Raw genomic sequence first — 25,689 nt, 5'->3', positions numbered from 1 at the left:
TTTCAACATGCAGTATTAAATCTGATTTGCTTAAGGATCTTTTCATGTGAAAAACTCCTAAGCTTTAGATAATGATGTCTAAATTGCTCTTATTCTCAATACATTTTTATATGTAATCATTTCAAGACATTTTTTTAAACCACTGTCATCTTGAAAAAAAACCACTATAATCTTGTCTTCTGAAGGAAATTTAACTACCACCTTTTAAATGTTTCATTTAAGAATTATAAGGAAAGTTTTTAAAACACTAGACTTCTTCATTGGAGAGATGATACCAAAGGGAGAATATTGGTTCAAATCTATAAATTTATGAATAGTGTGAAAATGGTACATACAGACCTAATAAATCCTGATGTGGATGTATTAATATTTCAGAGGCTTGCAAAAGATGAATTCACAGTAAATAAATGTGAATATACAACAGCAGATACATATGTACAGAATTCATTATTCCAGGGGTGATACAAATAGAATTTGTGAATAAATAAATGAGCGAACTTGTACAAGTAGAACTTGTGAATAAATAAGCCATTCATAATTTAGCAATTAAAATCCCTGATGATTCTATGAGAAACAAACTACTCTTTCCACTTTTTTCTGCCATCACTTACTGGACCTCTTCTCAACTCTGTATTTCTCTAAGAGGAAGAGACTGACCTACTTTATACACTGAGTTATAAAACTGTTTTAGCCATTAATGTGCCAAGATGTACCCAGTTCTCCTTGGTATGGCATATTATCCAAAACTGATTGGCAAAGACTTCCTGTATGCTGTTAATTTTGCCAGCAAGAAGTAAAAGTAAATGGCAATGTAACTTATTACCATGATTCAGAAAAGTGAAAAGTATTTTCCTTCAGTCCTATAGTCATAGAATTTTAGAGTCTAAGGGTACAAGAAATGACAGATTTTCCTCCCACGTGTCAATTCGGATTGGTTGGTATTGAGAAGTGCTTTGGTAAGTGCTCTGTTAAGACTTTGTGAGACCAACCTTGATCTCAGAAGGAAAAATTAATAATTTTACATTAGCAATAGAGAAGGAAATTGCAGACTGTGTATGAAATACTTCCCATTTCTGCCCTGATCTTAATTCTTTTATGTTTTGTTTGAAGAAACTAAAAACCAGAGACATTTGTGATTCTCATTAAGTTTTCAGTTTGGCACATGTACAGCCATATTTCACTTAAAAGATTATTTATGCTTTTTTTTTTAGATTTTTTTTTTTCTTTATTCATGAGAGAAACAGAGAGAGAGAGAGCGAGAGGCAGAGACACAAGCAGAGGGAGAAGCAGGCTCCATGCAGGAAGCCCGACATGGGACTCCATTCCGGGTCTCCAGGATCACGCCCTGGGCTGAAGGCAGTGCTAAACCACTGAGCCACCCGGGCTGCCCCAAGATTCTTTACGTTAATGTAGGATATAAACTTCCTCTTTTTTAAAGATTTTATGTATTTACTTGGAGAGAGAGAGAGAGCACGAGTGGGGGAAGAGGCATAGGGAGAGGGAGAAGCAGAATCCCTGCAGAGCAGGGAGCCCAACACGAGGCTTGATCCCAGGACCCTGAGATCACAAAAGCCAAAGCCAGACATTTAACCTACTGAGCCACCCAGGCACCCCCATAAACTTCCTCTTTGATGAAGGATCACTAAGCCTCATGATTTAAAAAAAGCAAATGTAAGGTACAAAGAATATATAGTAATACAACTATTTTGCTTGTTTTTGAGATAAAGAAGCTAAGTAATTATACCTTATATATTTTTTAGCAGTGTGTATGTATATGTTTGTAGTTATAGCAAATATCTACATTGCATAATTTTATCTTTAAAGAGTGATACAATAGAAGAGAATGGAAGAGTACATATGTAGAGACAATGGAAACAGGAAGAAGATTGAGGAGGAAGCAAGAGAACTCAGGAAAGAAGGAACTGACATGAGGGAAGAAATACAAATAAAATTTTTAGGGTCCTTCTTTTATTTTCATGCATTAAAATATTTTCTCCTTTTGTTAGTGCCTTCTAGAATAACTGCTTTTTCATCTTTAAGGTTCTCCTCTCAGTGGGATATGCTGATGCAATGTCTTATTCCTCTCATAAGTATCATTGGCTCTTAGCAATCTAAATGAAAACCTCTAAGGATTAGTATAGTCCTTGTTTTTAATGATCTCCTACTCTAGTATTTCATAAAAGGTTGTATATTTTTCTCTTACAAAGTCAAGACTAATCCATCAATCATCATATTAAATCTCTGGTGAAAACATTACTTAACAATAAAGATCCATATCTATACTTTGTCTTCCATTCCCAGTACAAAATTATTTTCCCTAATTACTTTTTTTTTTTTAAGATTTTATTTATTAATGAGAGACAGAGACAGACAGAAACATAGGCAGAAGGAGAAGCAGACTCCCAGCGGGCAGCCTGATGCAAAACTCAGTGGATCACGACCTGAGCCAAAGGCCAGACGCTCAACCACTGAACCACCCAGGCACCCCCTAATTACTTTTTATTACTTTTGCTTTTCATTTGCTTACTAATCTAAAACGTACAGAGGTGCCCAAATACAAAGATGACAGAATAAATGTTTTAAACTTGTTTTTATTTCTCAGATTTAGTTTTAGCTCTTATCTATATCTTTGTACCTTTAAGATTTTTACCAGGTAATTATAATTTTAAAATAATATATAACAACTTTAGAAATAATGGAAGGGGACTTCTAGTCATTCCTCTAATCTAGTTTCAACTCCGCTAGAAATCGTATCATACTTTTCTAAGGGAGCCTCTTCAAAATGAGAAGATACTTCAACAGTATAGACGTTCCTACTAGGTATAATGCACTATTACACAGTGATCCGTTCCCTTTTTGTTTGCTTTTAAGATTTTATTTATCTATTTGAGAGAGAGCACAAGTGGGGTGGAGGGAGGGCAGAAGGAGAAGGAGAAGCAGACTCTCAGCTGAGTGGGGAGCCTCATGCTGGGCTTGATCCCAGGACCCTGGGATCATATGAGCCAAAGGCAGAGGGTCAGCCACTGAGCCACCCAGGCTGCCCAACAGTTCCTGTTTTAAATCTACTAGCACTTTTTGGTGGGTAGGATTATATATAGGAAAAATAAATAATGGGAGTAATCATTCTGTTCTTATTACATCAGAGTAATTTCTTTAAAATAACTGTAGAATATTTTCATAATTTAGAAAGTTTTCCTTCAAAAATAATTTTATAATATTTGGACTTTTATTCTCATTAGATTTGAAAATCCATTCCAAAGTGAGAAACATTAATATCTTTTGGATATATTTTAGAATTTTATCTTAGTTTCTTTAGGTTTTTTTTTTTTTTTAAGATTTTATTTATTTATTCATGAGAGACACAGAGAGGCAGAGACATAGGTAGAGGGAGAAGCAGGCTCCATGCAGGGAGCCTGATGTAGGACTCGATCCTGGAACTTCAGGATCACACCCTGACCCAAAGGCAGACGCTCAACCTCTGAGCCACACAAGTGTCTCTTGTCTTAGTTTCTTTAAAATGTGAAACAACATTGGTTTAAATATTTCTTTGGAAGAGAGAAATAAACTTTTGCTATTACTTTCCTATAAAGTACTGAATTTACCTCTGCATGTTGAATGTGTAACAAATTAAGATATTGCTAAAAATTTCCATTTGAACATAAAACATTTCTACTAATACTCTATAGCAGTGTAAGCATTCAACACCTGTGAAAATGGTCTTTTGAATTAGTCATGGGGTTAGTTGGGGAAGGGTACAAAATTCATAATTATATGTAATCTTAATAAAGACCAGATGATATTGTACTTGTGGAAGTAGAATGACTTGTCTTGATTTTTTGTTAGCTTTCTAAACTTTAAAATATAGTTAGCTTCTGCAAGCTTTTTTAAAAAAACACTTTCAAAATTAAAATTACTATATCAGCCTTTAGTAAGGTAGAATGTTATTTAGTGTAAAAACTAGTAGACTATTAGAAGGGACTGGATAAGGAAATAAAGTTAGTTGAATCTTTAGTAACTATTACATTGTGATTCATACCTTTTCTATAACCAACACATAAATACATGTTTTACTGTTTTCTCCTGAATTACTAATTTCACAGAATTAGAATTTGCTTTTTTATATGTTGAGGTTTGTTTCATTTTAAATGTCCATTTAAGAATACTCTGAGGAAATAAAAGAATATTGTGCAATGCATTTTTACTTTGAATTTTTCCACCTTCCTATTTCTCTAGGAGTTGATCCCCCTCATACTGTGTACAGCATGCCTACATCCTGAGCCTAAAGAAAGAGATCAGCTTCTCCATATACTTTTCAATTTGATCAAGAGGCCAGATGATGAACAAAGGTAGGTATGACTACTTCTCTGGGAAATAAATACAATGTTGATTTATTAATTTTACTGATTTGGCATCAAGATTAGCATTTTAATCTAAGTGTGTTCTGTTTCAGTATTTATTTTAGTAAGCAGAGGAAACATGGCTCCATTCACAAAGCTCTTCAGTGTTTTCATTCTTGTTATTCCAGTTAGTCATGTTGGATTTGTACACTTTTATATTAGTTAACTACTTTGCACTTCTAATTCAGCTATTTCTTTGCCTTTATCTTTCACTTTCGATTTCTAAGAAATGCTCAATATTCCCCCTTTTTCCCATGGATGAACTAGATATATTAACTAGATATATATAGGGCTTCTTAACAGTGAGGCTCTAGAAAAAAATAAAATATTTAATATATGAATTTCTATATCACTGGGCTATTTGTAAACCAATTACTATCTGTTTTTGTTAGTTGTGACTCTGATACTGGCAACTGTTGATTCCTGAGTGGAGAAATGAGTTTATCTGAGGGTAGTGAAGGGACATACATCAGGATGACTTTCCAGAAGAATGGGGAGTAGATTTTGATCAAGCAACAGTGATGTCTATCGCAGAGAATAAAACTTTTAAATAAAGGTGAAACTTTTAAGTGAATCTGTGCAAGTGTGAACATGAACAAAAACATCCTTTTGGGTCAGTAAGTAAACTAAACACTGGATGGATAAAATTGGGCAGTTGAAATTTTTTTCTATAAGTTTCTATTTTAATGAAAAAGTTTTTGCTCATACTTTTACAAAACAGTACTATTGTACTTTATGGTTAGATAACTTTATATATTTAATACTTGTTTCACTGATTGTCAGAATTCTTTCCTCATCTGAAAATGTTAGCAAATCTTAGTAGTGAACCATAAAACAAGTGAAGTTCAAAATTTTAAGTACAAAGTATCAACTCTGAAATAAACACAGTCCTATAGACTTTAAAACTTTATGAGTATATATCTCTTGCCCCTTCTTAGGAAAATAGACCTAGACAAGCAGAGTAACATGTCATTTCAGGATCCAGTCAAGATGAATATACACCAGCCCTCACATGCTGGTCAAATAAAAAGAAGGCAAATTTTTTTTTAAAGATTTTATTTATTTATTCATGAGAGACACAGAGAGAGGCAGAGACATGGGCAGAGGGAGAAGCAGGCTCTCTGTAGAGAGCCTAATGTGGGACTCCATCTCAGAATCCCGCAATCATGCCCTGAGCTGAAGGCAGACGCTCAACCACTGAGCCACCCAGGCGTCCCAAAAGAAGGCAAATTAAATCACTATTCATTACAAACTGAAAATTTTCTGAAACAATTTGATGGTGCTGTATAGGAAAATTAACATTTTATTTTCTTGTTGAAAAATACTATTCATGGACTATTAACTCTAGGAAACAAACTGAGGATTGCTGGAGGGCAGTTGGGTGGGAGGATGGGGTAACTGGGTGATGGACATTCAGGGCACATGATGTAATGAGCCGTGGGTGTTATATGTAACTGATGAATCTCTGAACTCTATCTCTGAAACTAATGATACATTATATGTTAATTAATTGAATTTAAATAAAATAAGATAAAAAATGCTATTCCCCATCTTCATAACTTAATAATTCAATACCACTTATTACATTGTTATTTTTAAATTTGCAAGGCAAAAACCTTTAGCTCTGTAGCCTGTTTTCATATGAAGACACTGCATATAAAGCTAATAGCTGCCACCTGGTGGCCAAAAGTACATACTAGCCTTATCTCAGATTGAGACCTGTCAGGAATTCAGCACTCATGACCACATTTAAATTTGTCACCTTACAGATACACGAGTATTTATTAAAATACACTTATCAATTGATTCACTATATATAATGTGAATAACAAATTAGCAAAGCAAAATGTTTAAGTTAGCATATTTGTCATATAATTAGTTGTTACTTTTCCTTACTTAATAAATCTCAAGGGATCCCTGGGTGGCGCAGTGGTTTGGCGCCTGCCTTTGGCCCAGGGCGCGATCCTGGAGACCCGGGATCGAATCCCACGTCGGGCTCCCGGTGCATGGAGCCTGCTTCTCCCTCTGCCTCTCTCACTCTCTCTCTCTCTCTCTGTGACTATCATAAATAAATAAAAATTTTTAATTAATTAATAAATAAATAAATAAATCTCAAGCTTCTTTGTATCCTAAGAAAAACTGAATTTTATGCTTAGTGTTGGTGCTTTTTGCCAGTTCTTTGCTAACAACTATAATTGACATTTTATTTCTACCTGCATTCAAATACTAGTCAAACAATCCCTGTCTTGCAATTTTCTACAAGTAGAAACATAATTTTTTAAAAAGATTTATTTACTTTAAAGAGAAAGAGAGAGTGCTAGCAAGGAGAGGGGCAGAGGGAGAGCGAGAAGAAGACAGAGAATCTAATCTCTATGTCAACCCTGAGATCTTGACCTGAGTTAAAAACGATAGTTGGATATTTAACCCACTGAGCCACCAGGCGCCCCAAGGGAACGGTTATTTTTACCATAACAGGAGCCTATTTCCAATGTTGTTAATAATCTGTTGGCCATATGACCTTTTTCTGTTTTGAAGTTGTATTTCTTTTTTTTTTTTTTTTTTTTTTTTTGAACTTGTATTTCAAAACAGTCCTACTTTTTAAGTGAACTCTTCTGGCTAAGAAGTTTTCCTTGAGGGGCCTAACATTTTTTCAACAAGTCTATACATCTTTAGTATGTAGATGGAGGCTCCTGATTTAAAATTACTTCACATGAAAGTTTTATACACGTGTATAATACTTCTTGCAAGTGTTTGAAATGCCTAAATTTCACCTAAGTTCATTTGTTACAACAGTCCAACATTTGTGGTACCAATATATAATAAGCCTTCTCATTATTTTAAGACACTAGCAGGGAAAAAAGTCATTATTTTAAGATGTTAGTGGGGGAAAAAACAATATTCAGATACTAGGAAATTTTCATTTGGGAACAGGGAGCTAAAATGCTTTATGTTAATCTTGGAATTTCTTTTCCCATTTTATTTTGTTTACTTTATCTACCTTTCCCAAAGGAAATAGAAAAACAAAGGAAAAGTTGAGAAATAGGCATAGAAGACAATAATATACATATAAGGGGGAATCAGATAAAAATACAAGGTTGTGGTAAGTGAGAATAAACTGCAGTGTAAAATGAAAACATACTGGCTGAAAATTTTCCTCATTGTTATCCAGATGTTCTTTGTCATTATTTTCTTACACCTGAGAGAACTTACAGCTAATTTGGCTAATAAACTAAATAGAAATTTAAGGTCATTCTGCGTTAAGGTGACTTATTTTAAGAAGTAGCAGTGAGCAGTGCCTGGGCTTAAAGTGCTATTTTTATAATGAATATGAATTAAACAATCTAATTTGTTTTTTCTAGAAGCTGGCTACTTTAAAACATATATTGAAAACATAGTTTTTTCCCCACCAGGTTTTACTGTTTTGAACTAGGTAATCAAAATAGGAAAACTTTTTAATTCTGCATTTTAAAGTCATTTGAAATGGAACTACATTCTGGAGAGTGAAAAATCATATTTAAATTTTTAGACTCTTTTTAAGTTTGAAATCTATCAATTCAAGTGAAGTTATTATATTTATTTGTATACTGTTCTGTAACAAATTACTCCAAAAGAAAATGGGTTAAAATAACACTTGTTTTTATATTACAGTTTGTGTGTGTCACTTAATCTGGGTCCTCTACTTCTAGGTCTCTTATAAGGCTATAATCAAAGTATTGGCGGAGACTGTGATTCTGTCAAGGCTCAATTTGAAAGGATTTGTTTCTGTGCTTCCTCAAATAGTTGATCATTGGCAGGATTCAGTTTCTCATGAGTTTGTGGACTGAAGGCCTCAGTTTCTCACCAGCTTTTGGCCAGACCTTCCTTAAGTTCCTCACCACATAGACCTTACCAGCATGGCCACATACTTCATCAAAGCATGTGGCTGAGAAGATAGTAGAGAGGGCTTCAAAAATGGACGTTACAGACTTCCATAACCTATCCATAACCTAATCTCAGAAGTGACATCCTATCACTTTGGCCATTTCTCTGTCCATTGGAAGCAAATCATTAGGTCCATTCTACACACTCAAGGATATAGAATTATACAAGAGCATGAATATCAGGAGATGGACATCCCTGGGAGCCATGTCAGAAGCTACCTACCACATTTATCTTGTGTATAAAATTCTGATTTAAGAAATAACATTTTACTAATGCAATACCATAGTTTTAAAATATAGAAACGGGCAGCACCGGTGGCGCAGCAGTTTGGCGCCACCTGCAGCCTGGGGCGTGATCCTGGAGACCTGGGATTGAGTCCTACCTTGGGCTCCCTGCATGGAGCCTGCTTCTCCCTCTGCCTGTGTCTCTGCCTCTCTCTCTGTCTCTCTCTCTCTGTGTTGCTCATGAATAAATAAATAAAATATTTTTAAAATAAATTATAGAAACATTGGAGAAATAATCATTGATTATTTTAGTGTCTAGAAGCTGAAGCATTAGCTGTATTATCTCAGAATGCATGTATAGGTAGTTTAGGAGATTATAAGATTAGGCTTCATGCCAATAGAGAATCCCTTCACAATGTCTCACAAATGGTATTGCCACTACTGGAGGAAGGAGTCTTAAAGAACGAACTCATTCTCTTGGTGGTAGCCTAGTCCATTGTTGGAAAAATCTAATTTGGTTGTACAAAAATATTTTATGTTGTGTGAATTGCAGAGCTGGCTCTTTTTAACCCTTAGAAAGGTGTGCTTTCTAATGCAAGTACAACTGTTGATTGATTTATATTATTTTTCAGGCAAATGATACTGACTGGTTGTGTGGCATTTGCACGTCATGTTGGACCAACACGTGTAGAAGCTGAACTTTTACCGCAGTGTTGGGAACAGGTAAATAACTATATTGGGTTTTCCCCTAGCTGTTGTATTTTAATTTATGTGTTCATATTTTCTTTTTAAAATGCTATTAAGAAATATGTGGGATCTAAATTATGCTACTGTTTCTGAAGTCCAGCGCAGTAACTTCATAGCATTTAAGAATGCTCTGGGATGCTTTGCTTTTTCCACTCTTCCAACAGATACTTAAAGAAGCACTAGTTTCTTTCTTCATTCTTCCAACAAATACTTAAGAAACACTAGTTTTAGTGCCAGGTCCTGCTGCAGTCATTACTTACAGTAATGAACAAAATACAGTGGTGAACAAAAGACAAAGACCTTTTGGTGGGGAGATGAGAGTAGTAAACAAATAAATGGTATGTCTTGTGTTACTATAAGTTATGAAGAAAAATAAAGGAAGATAAGGGTTAAAGAGTTATAGAAAATACTATTTTAGAAAGGGTGGTTAGAGCAGGATTCTGAGAAAGGGATGTTTAGGCAAAGATCTGAATGAAGTGAGTTACTATAAATACAAAAGCCCTGAGGTGGGTTCAGGGGAGAACGAGTCCATGTGTGTTTGTGTGTGAGGTTGGGTAATAGAAATAGTATATGTGTTAAATGTCTGTGTATATTGCAGATATATACAGAATACAAAGTATAAACCATTGATGTGGGAGTTTTTTGTATTTTTAATCCAACTCACCCATTTACTAACAATACTTTTGGTTTTTTATTGAATTTTAGTATTGCAGTCCTGTGGGAAACTCATAATCATTGATCTTCTACACTTGATGTTTAGGTCATTAAATGGCTTATTTATCTGTCTTAAAAAAAGATGGATTACTTAATTCTAACGACAGATTTCATGGCCTTATTTTTAATAGCATAGTCACTTATTCTTAAACAGTACCGGTCTCTGGACTATCACAAAAGCATATGGTCCTTTAGAATTCTATTCCTAACTTCTTTGAGTATTCACTTTTTTTCTTTAAAATTTAGTGGAGTTATCTAGATTAAATATGTAAAGTGAACATTATATATGATCCTCTTGTCTCTGACAGTCCCTTATGTCAACTGTAGATTATAGTGCATACTAAATTTAGGGTGAGGCTCTAATCTCTGAAAGTCAGATTAGCTTGGAAACAGCATATACCGTTTTGAATTTACAATTCTTTACAGTTACTAAGAGATACATATTATTTCTAATAGTTTTTCCATTTCCTTTTTATCATTGTTAAGCTTTATTGAGATATTCAGACACCATATATCCATTTAAAGTGTACAATTTAGTGTTTTTTAGCATATCCACAGAGTTATATAGCCATCACCACAATCAATTTTAGAACAGTTTTATCAACCTAAAAAGAAACTCTAACCTTTTGAACATAGTTCTCTTACTTCAAGTTTGTTTTGGCTATTCTGGGTCCTTTGAATTTCCATGTGAATTTTAAGATGAACTTGTCAGTTTCTGCAAATAAGCCATCTGGAATTTTCATAAGGATTGCATTGTATCTTTAGATCAATGTGGAGAATATTGCCATCCTAAACAATAGTGAGCCATCTAATCAATGAATTTAGGATGTCTTTCTATCCTTTTAAATTTTCTTTCAACGATATTTTGTTGTTTTCAGAATACAGTTTTTGCCCCCTTTTTGTTTAATTTATTCCTAAATATTTTATTCTTTTTGATAATATTATAAATAGAATTTTCCTAATTTTATTTTTTATTTGTTGCCATATAGAGAAATACAATTGATTTTTGTATGCAGACTCATGAGCTACACTAGAAAAGCAAAATGAAAGTTTTTATATCGCATACTTTGACATTCTGCTTTGAGGTTACTGTTTCTGGAAAATTTAGTTTACAGATGTTAGTTATAAACACCTTTACCAACTCTTCCAAAACCTGAATAAACATGGATATCAGGGATCTATCTAGCCAGCTACCTCCAGTTTGTTGCCCAGTGGATTGCTATGTAATTTCTTTTCTTAATTTTAGGCATCCAATACATTAATGAATTATGTCACCTTTTCATATGGGAATATGAGAACAAATATACTTCTTTTCCAGTCAAGGAAAGATTTATATTCTATGAAGAAGACATATGGGAACAAAACCCAGTATGTGTCATTTTTTTTGTTATTTTTTGTTATGGTTCAGTGTAGTCATCACAACAGTAAAACCCCATCATCTTGCATATACAAACAGGAATGGATTAAAGTTTGCTTACTTTAAAAACAAAATCACATCACTGGTTAAGGGCTCTGGTTGTCATTGATTAACTTACTCCCTAATCCCTTAGTTAAAAAAGGGAACTGATGAGTCACTCCTGGCACATATTATAAGCCATATCTATAATACCAGAAGCTGGGTTTTTCAAATATAAAAATAGACTCATGTTGATAGGGCTGGAGAAAGGTACTTCTGACACCCAAAGAAAGCCTAGCTATAGGCAAGCCCACATCTCTAGACTATTTGCCATATTTTCATCTTTGCTTTATCCTTTTTGCTTTAACAGATAACTCTTGTGACCTCATTTTTTAGGCTCTCTGATTCCCTTATTCCTGATCCACCTATAGCCACACAGGGATTCCCAGAAGTGGAAAAGAAAAGAAGCTTTATTGCATTCTTAACAGGATTTGTTATGAGAAGTAATTCTCTGTTGGAGGAAAGGTGGTTATATTGTTTATGCTTGATTTATTTTTTACTCTAGATTAACCACAAATACCCAGAAAGACGACTACTTGTGGCAGAATCATGTGGAGCATTGGCACCTTACCTTCCTGTAAGAATTGTTATTTTTTCTTAAAAATCTTTTTCCTTTTTAATAATAGAGAAACCTTTTTTTCAGGTGACTTATACATTTTAATTCAGATTCTCTCAGGGCATGCTATCCTAATAGAGAAAGAAGAGCCCAAAGAAAAAAGATTCACGTTGATATAATATGCCATTGCAGACAGATAGGTATTTTAACTCTTTTGCATGAGCATAAATATATTAAATTACCAGCAGTTCTCAAACTTTGTGGTTCAAGGACTCTGGGAGATTACTTGAGAACCTTTCAAAGAGATCCAACAGGTAAAAACTATTTCCGTAATATTAAAATATTTTTCATTTTTTACTGAGTTAACATTTACATTATTGGTGCAAAAGCTAAAATGGGCAGTAATGCCAGTGCATTAGCACTGATCAAGGCCATGACCTCAAAATATACTGATAATGATTGTGCACTCCCATGCACTCAGAAGCCAGTTTCACTTAAAAATAAGCTTGATGAGTCAATAAAATTATTAATTCTACTAAATTTTGACCCTTTTTAATATTTTGTGTGACGAAATAGAAAATACTTCGATCAAGCCCTTTTGCTGTATCTTGAGGTATAATGGCTATTTCAGAAAAAGCATTTCAAATTGCTTGAGTTGTCAACTAAACTAGCTACCTTTTTCATGAAATACTGATGTTACTTGACCAAACACACACAAGCTCTGATTATTCAGACTTGGATATTTAGCAGACATTTTTATGAAAATGAGTGAAATGAGCCTGTTACTTTAAGGAAAAACAAGTAGATGATGTTTATTGCCAATGATAAAATTGGAACTTTTGAATAAGAACAAGAATTAGGGAAAATTTTATCTCCCACCATGGGCTTGGCATCTTCTAAGTATGCAAACACATTTCTGAGATCAGTGGTGATATTAACAACAGTGGTTTTTTGAGATTATAATAAAATGTGTCAATATTGAAGAGCCTCTGAATAAGTCTGTGGTACAATGTTTCCCAAATGGCCAAAGCATACTACTCAAAATCACCCGTGGGTAGAAATAGAGACAAAGTCCAAGGTAGACCAGTGGAATTTAATATGCAGAGTTTAGAGTTTATTAGCAAAGAACCATATCATGATTTTAGATTCTACATTGTATCTAACCTTTAAGAAACCACTACTTGTCCAGTTTTAGTGTAGAATTTAAATATCTATTCTTATCACAAAAGGCTATTAAAATATTTCCTTTTTCAATTACATGTCTCTGTGGAGCCAGACTTAAAAACTTCAACTGAAACAATATATTATAACAATTGAATGCAGAGCAGATGAGAGAATCTATCTGTTTGCATTTAAGTTAGACATTAAAGTGATTTGTACCAAAATGTAAAGCACCATTCTTCTCACTAATTTTTTTGCTCTAAAAAGTTATTTTCATTAAAATGACATATGTTAATGTTAAATGAGTTTATTGTTATTTTTAAATTTCTCATATGATAAATGTCAGTAGATACTACCCACCCAAATTGCAGTGCTCATTAATTCCTTCCACTGAAAAGATGAGGACCCCATTTTTTTGACAATGGTTTAACAAAATTCTTTTATACAACTTACAAAAATGAATATTTAAGAATTTTCACAGCTTAAATTATTTTCCTTTTCCACCTCCAAAGAAAATACAAAATTATCTGTACCCACACACATATATACTCAAAACTATAGTAACATTCCTCTACATAGGACTAAATTAGAGCTTAAATTGCTGAAAAATCAAGATAATTCCAAGAAGCTATACAGGGATGATTTTTTTTTTTTCCTTTGGAAAACAGCTAACAGACAGTAAAGCAATTTAAGATAAAATTATCTCCTGTACGGGCAGCCCAGGTGGCGCAGCGGTTTAGTGCGGCCTTCGGCCTGTGGCGTGATCCTGGAGGCCCGGGATCGAGTCCCGCGTCAGGCTCCCTGCATGGAGCCTGTTTCTCCCTCTGCCTGTGTCTCTGCCTCTCTCTCTCTCTCTTTCATGAATGGATGAATAAAATATTAAAACAAAAAAAAATTATCTCCTGTGGTTGTCAAAAGTTCCTTGAAGTGCACATTTCAATTTAAAAGAAGATCCAAGTCAAAGTTCTCCCCACCTTCCCCTTGCTAACGCTTTAGGGTAATATTTTCTTCCTGCTCCTAAGGGAAAAAAAAAAATTGGATTTCCTAATATTGTCAGTTGTGTCGTATTATGCTCTTTTAAATATCTTCCTATAGGTCCAGGGCTTAGAGGGGGCAGGGAAATTAGATGATATCATAGTTACTTTAATTTAAACAACCATAGTTTAAAGGAGTATTTGACAAACTAACTATAGCCTGGAGACCAAATCTAGTCCACAGCCTGTTTTTAAAATTAAAGTTTTATTGGAACACAACCATACCCATTTGTTTGTGTATTGTCCATGTCTGCTTTCACACTATAGCAATAGAGTTGAATAGTTGCAACAGAGACCTCATAGCCCCCAAAGCCAAAAGTATATACCATCTGGCCTTTCACAGAAAGTTTGCTGGCCACTGCCTTAAATGATCAGTTTTGTAAGATTATTCTTAAAAACAATATAAAAAATGAAATTGTATGATAATGCATAAGCTGTTTATGTTACATTTACTATTAACCTCATATTTGGTGAAGAGTGAGAAACCATGACTCAAACAGTTGTCTTTTTTAAATGTAAAATTTATATTTTTTATTTTAGAAAAAGATTAGTCCATAGTTTCACTCCCAGTAATAATATTTTTTTACTTTGTTAAAAATAAATTTTCCTACATTATAGAAAAGAATAAAATGAAAAGCGAAGACTTTGCTTCTCTGGCACCTACCTACTCATTCTCTCCAAAGATAGCTATCTACTGTTAATAGTTTTTAATTAATTCTTAGAGAAGATAAAAATTTATGCATATACCAGTTTGCATTTTTATATTTGAATTTTTCTTACCCCAAATTAATCATACTATGTATAATATTCTGTATTCCTGACAGCAAACACTATTAATAGGTTCTTATGTGAGTATCTGTGTATTTTTTAATTTCTTATACTGTTAATAACTCCACATTCTGTGTTTCTTCAAGCATCTGCATTTTTTTGACAGTGTTAAATTGGCCCCAACCAAGATAACACAGATTTATGCTCCTGTCATCAATACATTGGAGTTCCTGTTTTCCCATACCTTTGTCAGTAACTGGACATGATAAAATCTTTTTTAATATTTTCTTATCTTATAGGAGAAAACTGATATCTTATTGTTGTGATAGGTCATATAGATAGATACACACGAGTATGTTTTGAGCATCCTTTTGTTTACTGTTCCAAGACACAGGTGAACATCACATGCACAAAGAGGATAAATGAGCTGTTCTACACTGGCCCTGATACTAGAATGTTAAGCAATATTAATAATAGACTTAATGTTTCCTCCATTGATCTTCACTTCACTTGCCTTATATCCCACTGCCGTTAATAACAGTAAAATCTCTGTGTGGTCATGGCTTAAACGGAGTAATGCCTCCTGATTTGTCCTGTGGGTTCCCTTTAGCATACTCAAGCTAACTGCCACAGTTGACCTCAGCTCAGATCAATGTGAAACAAATACCCAGCTGAAATTTACTTACCTCCATCTTATTGCTGAGGCTGATACCAATCCAGAAGCCTTTTTAAGATCTTCAAGGCAGTGGGGCAGCCCTGGTGGTGCAGCGGTTTGCCACTGCCTGCAGCCTGGGGTGTGATCCTGGAGACCCGGGATCGAGTCCCGCGTCGGGCTCCCTGCATGGAGCCTGCTTCTCCCTCTGCCTGTGTCTCTGCCTCTCTCTCCGTGTCTATGAATAAATAAATAAAATCTTAAAAAAAAAAAAAAAGATCTTCAAGGCAGTTTTTTGGGTAGCTTTTATCCTAAAGGATAAGTAAGTGAAGCTGTACTAAAATACACATTCACCAACCTAAATGTGACCAAAATTTGCTAAAATTATATATATTTTTGTTTCTAAAAAATCAAAGCAAAAACTAGGTCATCTAAAGATAACTGTTAGACCTTGCTCTGCATACTAAAGTCACACTGTAAATTTATGAAAATGATCACATCATCTGTCTTTAGTATTCTAACCATTAGATGTGAAATGATTCTAAACAAGTTTAGATTTGAAGAATTTTATAAATTGATCAAATTATAAAAATGGTCCAGAGAAGGGAAGGAAGGGCAAGAATTTGTATAATGGTAGCTCTTTATTTTACTTTCAGCCATTAATTAGGCCAAAACATTCTTTAACCAAAAAAAAAAAATTATGTGAAATCAGCAGTGGTTGATATTATGTTAAAGAGTAGCATCTAAGAATAGCAATGCAGTTCCCTTTGAAGTATTTTTAAAGTTTACTCTCATATTTTATCATACTGTTTGAAACTTTTTTCCTCTGTTCTTTAAAAAATGAGAACACCAGGATTTTAGAATATTTCCACCACACTCCTACCCCAGACAAATCTTTTTGATTACTGGAATGATGTTTGTAATCCCTCCTGTTATTAAAACTCTGAAAATTCTTCTCTGAGTTAAATGAGTATTGGTAGAAGAGTCATCTGGGCACCTGGATGGCTTAGTCAGTTAAGTGTCTGCCTCCATCTTAGGTCATGATCCCAGGGTTCTAGGATGGAGTCCCACATTGCGTTGGGCTCCCCGCTCAGCAGGAAGCCTGCTTTTCCCTCTCCTTGTGTCTGCCACTCCCTCTGCTTATACTCCTCTCTCTGTCAAATAAATAAAATCTTTTTTAAAAATTTAAAAAAAGAAGAGTCATTGTCCATTTCTAGCAGCGTGTTGACTTTGTTGATTTGCCAAAAATGTTTGCTACTATATGCTATAGGATTTGAATGATTTACACATATTTAGTAGATAGAAAAACATCCTGGGAGACGATTAATACTAAGTTCAAGGTAGATGTTACCTTTAGAGAAGGAGGGTGGAGGAAGGGGAAGAGGGTGGAGGAGAGTCCAACAAGCTGTATCTAATGCTTTATGCCTTTGAAAAATGAAGACTTAAAAAAAACATAGCAAAATGCAAATATATTTAATCTGGATTTTGAATATGTGGATGTCTGTCTTAATATTTTCTATGCTTTTCTGCTATTAGTGTAAAATAAATAGGAAAAACTGCTTTTGTTTATTTTCAGAAAGAAATCCGTAGCTCCTTAGTTCTCTCAATGTTGCAACAAATGTTAATGGAAGATAAGGCAGATTTAGTAAGAGAAGCTGTGATCAAAAGCCTTGGTATCATTATGGGATACATTGATGATCCAGACAAATATCAACAGGTATGTTTTTCAGAGTGAACCCCATTTGCTCCATTATAAAATTCCAAATAAGTTGATATTCCAAATCTGTGATTTCACTACCCAATAATCTGTAGTAGAGATGGCAGTTATGTCAGTTTTAACCAGTTGCAGTATCTGCCTCGTTTTACTTTTTCAGCTCAGAAGAAAGTACTAGGATTCATCTACAGTCTCTGCCATAGTTTTGTGGCATGTCATGTTTACAAGCATGCCATGTTTACCATCTTTTTGTTTTTTGTTTTGTTTTCTGTATCAATGGATACATGACATTTTCTTTAAAGGAAATGGGAAGGATAAGATTATGGATGGCTTGCTTTCTTAAAATGTTTTCTAAATGTACTGCAGTGTATACTTACTGCTTTTTATTGAGTTTTTTGTTTGTTTGAGTTCATTATTTTAAAATTTTTACCTGTTTCTTTTTGGCAGGGTTTTGAATTGTTGCTGTCAGCCTTGGGTGATCCCTCAGAAAGAGTAGTTAGTGCAACTCATCAAGTATTTTTACCAGCCTATGCTGCCTGGACTACAGAACTTGGAAATTTACAGTCTCATCTTATACCTACATTACTGAACAAGATAGAAAAACTTCTCAGGGTAAATGCTTTCTTTATGTATGCGGTTTATAGAAATGTAAAGGGTGTATATACTAAGTCATCTTGAAAGAATGTTGGGGAGCAAAGATAGAAAGTACCACTTAGCTGAACATTCTAATCATTTACCAGTTAAAGATTTTACTGGACTGGAACCAAGAGAGATTTGAGGAAGTTCTGTTTTGCGAAAACCAAACAAGAAAGGGCATGAAGTAGCACCTTTGTGGAACTCACTTGTGCATTTTTCAGAAAGCTAGCTCCTCCTGTCTCTTCTGAAGATTTAAAGATTTTAGGTAACATATCTTAAGTTCCCGGAATACAGAGATAACTAAAATATTAGTCACTTAAAGCTTTCTTACTTATCCAATGTCAAAATGCTTTAACTGTGTGGTTTTTTTCATTGTACTCATTCATTTCCTCACTTCTTGAAATGAACTTTTTTTTCCCAAGTAAAAGAAATGAAGAAAAGTTAGGGAAAAAAAAGTAACTTCTTGATCTAATTTTAATACTAAAAGTCCCTTTCAAAGTTTAGGAGAAAAACTAACATTTCTTTAATGTCTATTATGTGCATTACAGTAGCTACCTTATAAGTAAAACATATTATTTCATTCTAACAACTCTTTGAAATTATATTTTGGTTTCAGTGTGGAAACTGAGCATTTAGGGAACCTTCCCAGGGTCTTTCAGCTGTCAAATGACAGATATCCATCACCAATACCAAAGTCTTACAACCCTTCCACCCCCCAAATTTTAAAGAATCTAGAAGGCTCTTGCATAGCAACTACTGTGTAGACAGTCTTATATGTATCCACATGTATTTAATTTTTTTAATTGGGCTGTTTTTCCTGTAAATTTCAAAATGAGTATTGAAAAAAACTATAGATAATTAGACCAAAGTACTCCTTTTTATAAAACCTAGGAAATTTTTTATAAAATATTTTTTTAAAGGTTTGCAGTCCTTCTACCTGAGAATTATCCATACCTATGTTTTTCTTATTCCATTTCATAACATGGTTAATTCTATTTTGCTATTAAACATATCTGCAGTATCCAGCATAGCTAGTAATTCTTCCATGAAGAGATGAACTAATTTAGAACTTGATAGATGAACTAATTTAGAACTTGATAGTATGTAACTCATTATCTGGTATCTCTGACTCAGCTGTTATTTTATAACATAGTGGTAGTATCTTAGGTGGATTTGAATAGAAGTGAACACTTTTGTCTCTAATAATTCTATTTTCTACTTTAACATTTGGTTTCTGTGTACCATACTTATCCTTTTACTCTTTTTTTTCTTTCTGTTATTTCTGTCTTTTGTTTCCTTTTCAAGTTTTTTCTCCTACATTTCATCTGTGCATTGAATTATTTTAAAGTGCTTTCAGTGCTGGCAAATACAGATGCCACCAAATCTGTAAAAGGAGATCAGAAGTAGGAGAAGGAAAGTAGTAAGTGCTGCTCCTGGTTTAACAGTTGAACATTTAAAATGATTCCTGTGGCTCACTTTAATTTCTTTATCCTAACTTATAAAAGAAAGGATGAGATCCTCTTAGAAAAGTCCTATAAAAGAAGTTTCACACAAATGAAAGGACTGATACTCTAAAGTTTTCCATATAAAGTTTCCCATATAAAGTTTTCCGTATTACATAGTGCCACATTTCGTGTACTTAGAGAAATTAAGAAAAGCTTGATAGACATCTCCATTAGCCGTTGTGCCGTGAGTCTACCATACAGATCCTTAAATGTTTTATTCATTGCCACAGAAAGGAAGAGCATGATAAATACCTAATTTCAGGAAACTAAAGCTAGCTTACACCTCCTTATGTTTCAGGAAGGAGAACACGGGCTGGATGAACACAAGCTCCACATGTATCTCTCTGCTTTGCAGTCCTTGATCCCATCTCTATTTGCATTAGTTCTGCGGAATGCACCTTTCTCCAGCAAAGCCAAGCTTCATGGTGAAGTGCCACAGATAGAAGGTACTAAACTTATATGGTGGAAGGAAGATGTAGAATATTAGTAGCTTAGCTTCCCAGAGATTGGTTTTCACTGAAAATTCTAAAAATTACTTTATATGACAGCATAATTAGTAAGATATACGTGTGGAATCTCGTAGTCTTAGATTGTGTGACAGCTAAGGTAAACTGGCTTCATCTTTTATGAATAGGCCTCATGGTATTATTTTATAATATTTGTACTTTCCATTCTTAATCTATAGTCCTTCTTATAACCCTTATTTCCAGCAGCTGAAATAAGTTTTCTTTCATTAATAGAGCTGAATCAATGAAAATATCACTGCGTAGTTAGTAGTGCCAGTTTATGAAGCTTGTCATTTCCACTCTCTTTATATTTTTTTCTCCCCCACCTGTTTCATCTTATTTTCAGTAGGGGAAGGTAAATGTACTCTTTTCCATTATGTCCTTGACAGGAATCTAAGCATTTGCAGCAGATTTTTTTTTTCTTCCAAAGAAGGAATATGTCTTATTTCAGAAATTGGTGACATTAATAGCAAAAGCCAGTATTCTCTTATCTCAGTGTCCACCTAACTAGTAAGTGACCTTTAATCCATGGCACTTAGTAACCCACTGCACCCAACCCCCAGGATAAATGACTGTAGACCAGCTATTACTCTGTATGAGGTCTCTTTGCAATTTCGTCAGATTTATGAAATTGTCCATGCTTCTCAGTGGCTTTTGATAGACAAAAGGATTACGACATTGAGAAAATCAGCAGTCACTTCATGTTTTTAGAATTGCAGTTTTCATATAAAGTAAACTTTGGGCTACCTTTAATCTTTGGGATATGAAGCAGTGTCCAGGAATACATGAAGCACAGCATAAAAATGGTGTACACTTTTGAATGTCTGTTGTACTGGAAAAATTGAGAATGGATGGAGTTGAGTTAATTTAACACTTTAAAATATTATTGAGGAGAAGGAAAATTCAGACTTTTAAGAAAAGTGTTCCTAAAGCACTCACAGCTGTCTGCTTCAGGTTCTACTCCCTCAAGTATTAAGGGTCCTCGTCTGCCTAGGGGCTTTCCTATCTTTCTAATTCCCTCTCTTTCTCTTTCTGTCTTGCCATACTGGTTTGTGAGGGCTGCCGTAACAGAATACCACAAACTGAAATTTATTGTCTTACAGTTCTAAAAGCTAGAGGTTTCAGATCAGGGTGTCAGCAGGGTTGGTTCCTTCTGATGGCTCTGAGGAAAAAGCTGCTCCATGCCTCCCTCCTTGCTTCTGGTGCTTTGATGGCAATCTTTGTTATTCCTTGGCTTATGGATGCATCACCCTGATCTCTGCCTTCATTTTCACATTCCATTCTCCCTCTGTGTGTGTCTATATCTGTATCCAAATCCCCCCCCCTTTTTACAAGATTTATTTATTTATTTATGAAACACACACAAACACACACACACACACACACACACACACGCACAGAGAGGCAGAGACACAGAGGGAGAAGCAGGCCCCATCCAGGGAGCCGGACATGGGACTCAATCCTGGGTCTCCAAGATCAGGCCCTGGGCTGAAGGCGGCACTAAACAGCTGAGCCACCCAGGCTGCCCCCAAATTTCCCCCTTTTATGAAATCAGTCATATTGGACTAGAGGCCCACTGGACTCCACTATGACTTCATCTTATCTAATTCTATCTGCAACAACACTATTTCCAAATAAGGTCACATTCTGAGGTTCTAGGAATTAGGACTTCAACATGCAGAGGATACATAGTTCAACCCATAACACTTATTATTGTTCATTCACTCATGTATTTAATAAGTAACTCTTAAATGTTACCTATTGCTAGGCATGTGCTAGAGAGTAGGTGAAAATTGTCAAAAACAACTGGTTTAACATCCTGAATATATTTGTTCTAGTGTTTATGTGACCTTTTCTTGTAATTATGTCTGCCATCATGCCCAAAATAATCTTTTTAACCCACACAGATATTTTTATTATCCATTTATTCTACAGCATTAGCTAATATTTATGCAGGCACTATTTTAAACACTTGGGATCGGGGCACCTGGGTGGCTCAGTGGTTGAATATTTGCCTTTGGCTTAGGTCATGATCCCAGGCTACTGGGATCGAATCCCACATCAGGCTCCCCGCAGGGAGCCTGCTTCTCCTTCTGCCTGTGTCTCTGCCTCTCTCTGTGTCTCTCATGAATAAATAAATAAAATCTTTAAAAAAAATAAATAAACATGGGATCATTCATGAATAAAATAGACAACTTTCTGCCTTCATAGAGCTTACATTCTAGTGAAAGGGAAACACTACAGAGTCATAAAAGCTGTTATTTTGCTGGATAATTGCGGTTATTTTGTTGACATTAAATGCTGGTATTTTGCCAGCCTGTTAAAATGGCATTCTGGGGACCTTTCTATATTGTTATAAATTAGATGCTCACATTTTTTAAAAATCCTGTTAAATAGGGGCACCTAGGTGCCTCAGTAGATTAAGCCTCTGCCATAGGTTTTGGGTCCTGGGATCAAGCCCTGTGCTAGGCTCCCTGCTCAGTGGAGAGTCTGCTTCTCCCTCTCCCTCTGCCCCCCCACTCGTGCTTGCACTCTCTATCAAAGTAAATAAAATCATTTTTAAAAATTCTGTTAAACAGAATAATATTTTAAGACTCTTGAACCATTCTAATTACTTACCTGTAATAATTGAGTTATTCTTGACATTATTTTGCTTCTGTTGGACCTACCTTTATATCTTTTTAGAACTTACTTTCCCTGTAGTTAATTTTGACATACCTATTTTACTTTAAACTATTCCATTATTTTTCAGTAATTTGTTAGTATTTTTGAAGGAATAACATCCATTCTATCCTAGTATAGCAGATTGTGACAAGTATGATATAACCCCGTTTGAAATTATATGAGGTATGCTTTGACATGATACATTTCTTTATGAAGTACAAATATCCCTCACAGTCCAAATCTGTTTGATTCATGGGTTGGGATATGTGAAAATTCAAGCAGAAACCCCAGATAGTGAGAAATACCATGTTACCCAAACTCATTTATTTGTTGGTTGGTATATTATGATAACAAATAGGAGAGTTTGGCTAGCAAGGGATGACCTTATCTGTCCTTAATACATTTTTTAAAGTCTTGGGCAGCATAGAAAGACAATAACATCTTAATTTTGTCATTGAGCATTTTTTAAATTATGTGTATTTCATGTTTTCTTAAGCTTAATAGTAAATCATTAGGCCATTAAAATATTTTGAGATAATTCTGCATATTTATTTGTGTCATTTAGGATATTAGCCTCTGTATAGTAGATGTTAGGCAATTAGGAGCTAACTAACAGTTAATGAGCTGTTGGCATGTATTATTATTTAATAGCCATCAAGAATTGTTCTCTTAATAACCTGGGATCTAATTATGATCTGTAGGATCATAAGTTTTATTGATGTTTGCAAATTTGAAATATGCTGGTTATATCTTCATGTTTTATTTACATAATTTTAAAATTCATTAGTTTTCCCCCAGATTTTTTAAGTATATACATGGGAACCTGGTTATAATATTTATAGTACATTTTGCATTATCTTTCTGGTCACTAGTTTTAACACTTTATATTAAGTTAATGTTTATCAAACTTTGGGAATATTTTTAATTAAGCATTTAATATTGGAGAGTAAATACTTAAGAAATCTGTTCGGCTCAAACTTTAATGTATTTTATTTTATTCTTCTCTGGGATTCATTTTTTTCTCCACTATTAATCTTCGTTTCTTACTCCCTAAAGGAAACATTTTATCATATTTACTATTTTGTTATTATAAACAGTCTGATGGAATTACAGTCATTTCTATTTTTTTTAATCAAATTCAAATCCGTATTTTAACTAACATCTTTGGGCCAATTTTAATTTAACCTAAATGAAATTTTACTCTTCATTAGCAAACTACTTCATTACAGTATTTGTTTAACTATTTAGTCTCATAAAACCTTAATTTTTGAGATTTGCTAAATTCATTAATATGTGACAAGAATTTTTCATTTTTTTCTTAAAATTATTTGATTAATATATTTCAGTTTTATATTTAAAGTTTATAATAAGCTGGAGGCACCTGGGTGGCTCAGTTGAGTGAGCGTCTGACATTTAAAATCAGCTCAGACCTTGATCTCAGAGTCCCAAGTGAGTTCAAGCCCCACATTGGGCTCTCACACTGAGTATGGAGCCTACTTAAAAATAAAAATGATGAAGTTTATAATAATAAGTTAATTAAATATCAGGAGGCAGAATCTCAGTTTCCTTTTGACAGAATAGCTAATTTCACAAATTGCCATTTTTTACATGATTTGTTTTGCTTCTTTTATTTATAGTGACTAGGTTCCCTCGGCCTATGTCGCCTCTTCAAGATGTATCTACTATAATTGGAAGTCGTGAGCAATTGGCAGTGCTACTACAACTTTATGATTACCAGCTGGAACACGAGGGTACAACAGGCTGGGAGACTTTACTATGGGTTGTCAATCAATTGTAAGTTACTGCCTCCATATTCATTTGGTACACATCTAGAAGTTAAATGGAACATAGCTCACTATGTTTAACCTTGGCACTGAGGGACAAAATATAAAAAAATAAAACATAAGTTGGCATTATCTGTGGTAAAATTCTATAGGAGAGGAGATTTATACACTAGATAGGTAGCTATTTATCTGTGAGGATGGTGCTGCTCTATTATGTCAAAAGGACCCGTCTGCTGCCTTGTTGTTGTCTAATAGTGGTGATGGATTTTAAACTACATCCAGATTTTCATTTTGAAGCTAAAACAGTTGCCATGTTAGGCAAGCTCCTATGTGAAGCATCAAATCCAGTGATTTGTGTCTCATTAACTCCATAGTTAGAATGCTACCATTAAGGTTCCATTATATTTTATGGCAAGCAATAAATAGAGAAGACGTTTGTAGAATATAAACTTAAAACCTTTCCAAACCACTCCTTTGATTTGCAGTTTTGCTAGCTATGAAAAAACAATGGGTGCCTGGGTGGCTCAGTCATTTAAGCATCTGACTCTTGATCTCGGCTCAGGTCTTAATTTCAGGGTCGTGAGTTCAAGCCCCATGTTGGGCTCCACATTGGGCATGGAGCCTTCTTTACAGAAAAAAAAAAAAAAAAGAGAGAAGTTGTTAGATTTGCATTGTTTCAGAAATTGGCAAGGAAACAGTAATTTATGTGTATCCCCTGCCTATTTTTCTTTCCTTTCACATTTAGGTTGCCACAACTTATAGAAATAGTTGGCAAAATTAATGTTACTTCAACTGCCTGTGTCCATGAATTCTCCAGATTTTTCTGGCGCCTTTGCCGGACATTTGGCAAAATTTTTACAAACACTAAGGTAAAAATTTGTATTCCGTGTTTTCTTATGTGCAAGAGATATAGAAATGTAATATGTTAATTAATGCTGTAACAGAGTAAATAAAAGCATGAGCCCTTCCTTTAATTATCTTTTAATATCTTAGAAAATTATGATAGTAAAAGAAAATTCTAGTCACTAATATTCTTATCTTTATTGGTTTTCAGATGATTTAGCCTAAACTTAATTTATATCCAGAGTTGGATATGAGATCTACTCACTGTGGATGTCTTGAATATTTCTAGCATAGTTGGTGTTAGGGAACTCAGCTGCAGTTCTCTGATATGCTTCTCCTGCTTTACCATCTGTCCCAGATTCTGGGGGCGGGTGTTTTTTCAGCACACTTTGGTCAAAACTTCAGGC

The 25,689-nt window shown here is 34.4% G+C and overlaps 1 protein-coding gene across 9 annotated transcripts in view; it reads left to right on the top strand.

Annotated features, from left to right (window-relative positions):
- Positions 1–25,689, top strand: part of RELCH (RAB11 binding and LisH domain, coiled-coil and HEAT repeat containing) — a 110,453-nt gene that overhangs the window by 45,148 nt on the left and 39,616 nt on the right. For all 9 annotated transcript variants that reach the window (XR_012028494.1, XM_072821619.1, XM_072821628.1 and 6 more), the window contains 8 exons: positions 4,234–4,346; positions 9,175–9,265; positions 11,965–12,036; positions 17,207–17,347; positions 17,792–17,956; positions 19,784–19,931; positions 24,293–24,449; positions 25,185–25,308. Coding sequence is in view for 8 of the 9 variants with exons in the window: in XM_072821619.1 (XP_072677720.1) it covers positions 4,234–4,346; positions 9,175–9,265; positions 11,965–12,036; positions 17,207–17,347; positions 17,792–17,956; positions 19,784–19,931; positions 24,293–24,449; positions 25,185–25,308 (1,011 nt within the window). In the remaining variant the exon portion in view is untranslated. The remainder of the gene's footprint in view (positions 1–4,233; positions 4,347–9,174; positions 9,266–11,964; positions 12,037–17,206; positions 17,348–17,791; positions 17,957–19,783; positions 19,932–24,292; positions 24,450–25,184; positions 25,309–25,689) is intronic.

This window comes from Canis lupus, chromosome 1 (genome assembly GCF_048164855.1).
Source record: "Canis lupus baileyi chromosome 1, mCanLup2.hap1, whole genome shotgun sequence".
NCBI lineage: Eukaryota > Metazoa > Chordata > Mammalia > Carnivora > Canidae > Canis > Canis lupus.
The sequence above is the reverse complement of the archived record's forward strand: the minus strand, read 5'-3'. Positions and strand labels throughout refer to the sequence as shown.